A 6,150-nucleotide genomic window follows, 5' to 3' on the forward strand; every position below is an offset into this window, starting at 1 on the left:
TATATATATATATATATATATATATATATATATATATATATATATATATATATATATATATATATATATATACAAAAAAACAATCATGGTAATAATCAATAAGCGATCAACCGATGATCACTTAGAGAATCATAAATAATACATGAACAATTTCTAGATAATACAAGGCGATCTATGATTTCAAAAGGATCTCCCGCTTTATAAAAAATGATCCTGGTAATAACTAATAAGAGATCAAGCAGAGATTACTTAAACAATCATAAATAATATATGGGCGATTTCTAGATAACACATAGACGATATATAATTTCCCAAGGATCTCCCGCTTTATAAAAAATAATCTTGGTAATAACTAACAAGCGATCAACCGGAGATCACTTAACGATCATAAATAATATATGGGCTATTTCTAGGTAATACATAGGCGATTTATAATTTCGCCAGGATCTCTCACTTTAGAAAGAAAAAAAGAATCCTAGTAATAACTAATATGCGATTGATCAGAGATCATTTAGGCGATCATAAGTAATACATGAGCTATCTCTAAATAACACATAGGCGATCTATGATTTTACCAGGATATCTTACTTTATAAAAATGATCCTGATAATAACTAATAATCAATCAACTAGAGATCATTTAGGAGATCTACTACACCAGATTTTTGAAAATCCAAGTACTCTTTTTTTATTTATTTCCCACTCAGTGTTCGATATCTGTATTGGAACCGACTATAGTACTCTCATCTTTCCCATTTTTACCTATTGAAACCAGAAAATAAAATCTACAAATCAAATGCACATTTATCCAAAACGTCAACTATTACTCTAAGTTACAAGTATGAATATCCAAGAAAGTATGGCCATTAATTCTTGTTTCTCTATGTATGTTTGCAATGTATTGCATGAATTACATTAAAGGAAGTATAAAGTTGAATAGTTACAATGCAAAGTCACAATCTCAAAGAGTCTAATAAAGACAAAAGTTAGAATGAAAAGTCAAAATCTTGGTTAAGAGCCTCTTCTAACAAAAACTGAGATTGTTCCATTAACTCAGGACTCAATCTAAACATCAAAACACAAAATTCCATCTGATTAAGAGCTCCATCTCCATCAAAATCACCTTCTTTTAGCATACTCTTAAGATCATCATCACTCAAATCTTGAAGCCCTAACAAAGCAGAATTCTTTTTTAGACTCTCAAATGTAATGACATATTTATCCTTATCCATTAATAATTGAAACCCTTTACATAATTCACCAATCAAACCATCCCCACCTAGTTTTTCAGCCATAAGTGGCAAAAAATCATTGAAGTTGGATTTTCTTGAATTAGCCATTGAAGAAAGGAAAAAGAATGAATTTTTTAGGAGAAAATTTTCAATGTTTGAAAAGTGAATAAATTAGAAATGAATTTGGTGAATAATATATAAGGAGAGATTGGAGGGTATAGAGGGGTTTCGTAGAAGGGAACAAAGGGAAAAGCCATAGGAATACAACTAAGAAACAGTTGCCTTTGCTTGGCCTAACGAGTTAGATGAAATTGCCTCTTAGTTTCTATTTTGGACTTTTTCAATAAGGGTATATTTGTCCTTTCCAAAGCCTTCTCAAGGTAGGAAAAGTAAGGGGAAAAAAAAGTAGATTCCTTTTGTAAGGGAACGCTTTATCCCCAATGTAGATTTTTCGGCGCGAACTCGAATTTAATCGGGACTCAATATGAATACAGGATATCGGGTGAAAAACAACAACAACGAACTCGGTGTAATTTAACAAATGGAGTCTGGGGAGGGTAGTGTGTACTTAGACCTTACACCTATCTTGTAAAGATAGAGAAGCTGTTTCTGATAGACCCTCGGCTCAAGAAACGGTGAAAATAAGGCAACAAGTAGAAAACAATAGTAAAAACCAAAAAACTAAAAAATAAGAGTGGACCTGGACCAAGTATTTCTAGAATCATCACTAAAGAATATGGTGAGATGAATAAGATTTTTTTATTTTTAATCACAATTTTCTTGTTCAAGCTTTGACAATGAAAAATGTTCTAGAATAAAACCTGTATGGCGTAAATCTGAATTAATTGAAACTAGGATATCAATACCCGAATATTAAAAAAATGTATTTCTTGAACTAAAAAAGATCTCAATTTCGATCCTTTCTTATATGAGTCTAAAAGTGGCACGTTTGAATTAGTTGAATTAAGGGGGATTTGCAGTCGTACCCTATTTTTATGCCACCTTTTAACCTATACCCTATTTTTAAAAACTATTGATTTGGTAACCAACTAACAAAAATTCCGTAATAATATGACCATTATACCCTTCCAAAACATATAAAAGTCCGTCTCTCCTCCGTATTCCCAGATTCAAATTCCAGATCTCCTCCGTATCTCCTCCATCAGTCCGTCTCTCCGGAGATCGCGTCTCGCATTCAAATTCCATATTCAAATTCAAATTCCAAATTCAAATTCAAATTCAAATACATTGTAAGTATTTTTTGAATTATATGTTTTCTGATTTGTTTGAGCAACTTCACTGATATGCTGAATTTCTGTTTGACGATGAATTCTAACATTCTAAGCTGAAGTTATTTAGTTAACGAGCTGGAAAATAACACAACGAAGAAGAAATTATATTAAAATATTATATAATTATTCGAAATCTTCGGCATAGTTGCTGAAGTTTTTTTGTTAATAATTGAAAACTTTGGCATAGTTGCTTAAGTTTTTTAGTTATTACTTAAAAACTTCAGCAGGCGGAGCTGAAGTTTTGCTCCTACACTGGCTAAATTAAAATTTCATATTACATGAAAAAACTTCGGCCTAGGTGCTGAAGTTTTTTAGTTATTGTTTAAAAACTTCAGCAGGAAGAGCTGAAATTTTTTAGTTAATATTTAAGACTTAAGCAAGAAAAAACTAATTAACATAAACATAACAATAGAAAAAACGCAAATAAAACGCACAAAAAAATAGCGACAAAAACTTAACATTTTATTAAATATTAAAATCATAAATTAACATGAATAACAAAATAGCAAAAATAACAAAAAGAAAAACTAATTGTCCATATTATCATCATCGTCGTCGTTGTCGTTGTCGTCGTCGTCGTCGTTCTCACTACCAGATGGACGAGCATCTTCATCAGCAAGATTATCAAATCTTGCATACATCAGAAGCCTATCGAGCTTGTGGTTTATTTCTTCGAGCTGCCTGTCATATTTGTCTATCACCTCATCCAGTTTTAATTCAAATTCCTCCATAATGTCTTGCTTCAGCTCTTCTACTATTTGCCTTATGACTGTCACACCTTCTTTTTCTTACTACACCCCGCGAAGGGCATAATAAAGGGAGTTTTTCCAAATAAAGGACAACCGGAACGGGATTTATTTTAAGAGCATTTAGAGTCGCCACTTGGGTGATTTATGGTGTCCCAAGTCACCGGTTAAAAATTCCGAATCGAGGAAAGGGTTTGACTCTGTTTAGCAGTCCGCGAACCAGAAATCCAAGTAAGGAATTCTGTTAACCCGGGAGAAGGTGTTAGGCACTCTCGAGTTCCGTGGTTCTAGCACGGTCGCTCAACTGTTAGATTCGGCTTATTATCTGATTTTAGTACATTTTGAACCTATGTGCAAATTTTAACTTTTAACCGCTTTTATTTAATTTTTAAAGAATGTTGAACGTCGTTTAAAACATGTCTTTGGATCGCGTCACATGAAATGCACCCGCAATCCAGAACACATCTTATTCAACGTTTTGGGATTTAGATTTGGGTCACATGAAATACACACCCGAGTTTAGGAAGGTAATATTATTAAAGTGCGCGCCTAAAGCAACTACGCGTTTTTAGCTTTGCGAGGGCCATGGAATTTCGCTAAATGGCACGCCTCGATTCTAATTTCAAAGGATGTTTGAACCAAACTTTTGAGGAACCATGAATTATATCTTGCCTAATATGGCACGCCTCAAATTATTTCAAAAGATTTGCATTCAACTAAAACGATCTACGGATGTTCATATTTAAAAGATTTAACTGGAATGCTTGTACCTACTGTGCAGTAGCAACAATTTAATCCAAGCACCTCAAAAGTTAATCCTACAGGTGATCGACCAACCACAGCAACACCAAAAACTGGGCAATCCCAAGCTGTGACAACCAGTACTTCTGTAACAACATCTCAAGGCAAGATATTCCAGTGGATACTGTAATCCAATATGCAAGAAATCTAAAGCTAGTATGCTGCGGGAGCAAGCTATTCAAAACAACTCAACTGGTGATCGACAAGCAGCAGAAAATATCAAAGTGAGGCAGCAACAAATGGTCGTAACAACTCCAGCTATTAAAGTTGTGAGAACTTCAATTCCTTTTGAGAACCAAGAAAATTGCCAAATTCCCAACTGAAACCTTTTCCTTAATCACCCTATGTCCCACTTTATTACAATCCTCAATTCAACTCACCATTAATCTAATAGGCATGTTGGTTCGTTAAGAAACTTGACGTCAATAAGCCTTTAATATTCTAATGCAAAACAGAAGCATCACACGCACATTGTGAATGCCATAACAGATGCATCAAGGATGGTGACTACAGAACATGAACAAAATTTATTTTGGATGAAGCTAAATGCTAGCCAGCATGCATACTAGTTTAAGATGTTCAAATAACCCGATACAACAGACTAATGCAACCAGATGCTAAGATATGTAGCCGTGAACTAGATGATTCACATTTTAAAAAAACAACGCTTCCAATTCTCTACCTGCCAATGCAAGCAATTTGTTTCAGTATGTTATGCACACAGGAGAATGGATTGCAACAGTCTCAAATGTAATTTGAAATCTAGAGGGAACAAATGATGCATAGCTGCTTCAGAAATTGAAATATCGCAGAACCAGTGAAGGAAAATTCTCAATTCAGGGAAATTAACTTAGCCCACACATTTCAGAACAATAGCTTGCATACGAGTCGCTACTGCTGCCATCGACTAAAAGGCATTCAATAACAGTCTCCAAAACATTTGATCGAAAGTAAAATCGTATCCTCAACACTCCGTTTCTGTTCGAACTTAGATTTCATGGTTACAAACTCACCAAATAGGCAGACAACACAATAGCCCTACTGATAACTTCCCTTGGCTGAAATGATAGAGAACGGAGAGGACCCAATTTACAAACGAATTCTTTTCATAGATTATGTCAAGCATTTCTTTAGAAAAAGCTCATGATGGGGAAGACACTGTTGATTTTGCTAAAACCAAGTGGACTTACAGTGGATCTGTTTGAAAATAAGAAGATGAACTAATGAACTTTCTTCAACAAATATCACAAGCAAACACATGGACTTGATGTCGGATGGCTAATATTTATTTTCAATCTTTTAACATAAGAAAGCGGCCAGCAATTCACTCGAAGAGCAAAAAATAGAACTACACTAATCTAAACCTACCGACTGACAGACTCAATCCAAGGGAATGGAAGTGAATAACAGCCATTCAAGGAAGAAAAACAGGGCAGGGGATTGTGCAGGTCCAGATCAACTTGTGACATTAGAGAGGTCGTGATTAAATGACGAATTAAGCACACACAAATCACTGGGATCGACTCGATTAACATTCGAAGGTTCGTACAGTTTTTAGGGAATTAAACGAAGCTAACCAAACCAATGACAGGAAGAGAACAACAGAAGACAATTTCAGAGAATTCATTTTAATACGTACACAGCCAAACCAAGCCAGAAATACGAGTGCAAATGGCAAACAAACACACTACGACCAACAGTCACCAAGATCAAAGAGTTCCAAACCAACCGAACTCAAATTCTCAATACATTTCTTAATCAAATGCCAAAGATAGGCTACACGGGATTAGAAATGAACCTGAATCAGTAAACACTTGCGATTAACTTTGCTCGAACGTTGAATACAAGTGGAATACAATAGTTAGCATCAGCTCAATCAGCAACAGAAATGAGTAGGGATCAGAAGCTCGGGCAACGACGAACTCAGCAACTTTCAATCGAACTCCATTTTTGAAATCGAACTCCAACCCAGAAAGAAGATTACGAAGTATATTTTTTGATTTTTCCTTTTCTGAACAATAGTAAAAAATGAAAACAAATTTTTTAAAGAACAATGAACATTTTTTGAATATGCATCTTT

At 34.5% G+C, this 6,150-nt stretch overlaps 1 protein-coding gene across 2 annotated transcripts in view; it reads right to left on the reverse strand.

Moving 5' to 3' along the window:
- The window catches only part of LOC109210647 (calcium-binding protein PBP1-like), a 6,361-nt gene extending 4,934 nt beyond the window's left edge, over positions 1-1,427 (reverse strand). For both annotated transcript variants that reach the window (XM_019374103.1, XM_019374102.1), the window contains exon 1: positions 981-1,427. In XM_019374103.1, coding sequence (XP_019229648.1) covers positions 986-1,339 — 354 coding nt within the window. In that variant the 5' untranslated portion in view covers positions 1,340-1,427 and the 3' untranslated portion in view covers positions 981-985. The remainder of the gene's footprint in view (positions 1-980) is intronic.
- Between the last annotated feature and the right edge of the window lie 4,723 nt (positions 1,428-6,150).

Source organism: Nicotiana attenuata, unplaced genomic scaffold (genome assembly GCF_001879085.1).
Source record: "Nicotiana attenuata strain UT unplaced genomic scaffold, NIATTr2, whole genome shotgun sequence".
NCBI lineage: Eukaryota > Viridiplantae > Streptophyta > Magnoliopsida > Solanales > Solanaceae > Nicotiana > Nicotiana attenuata.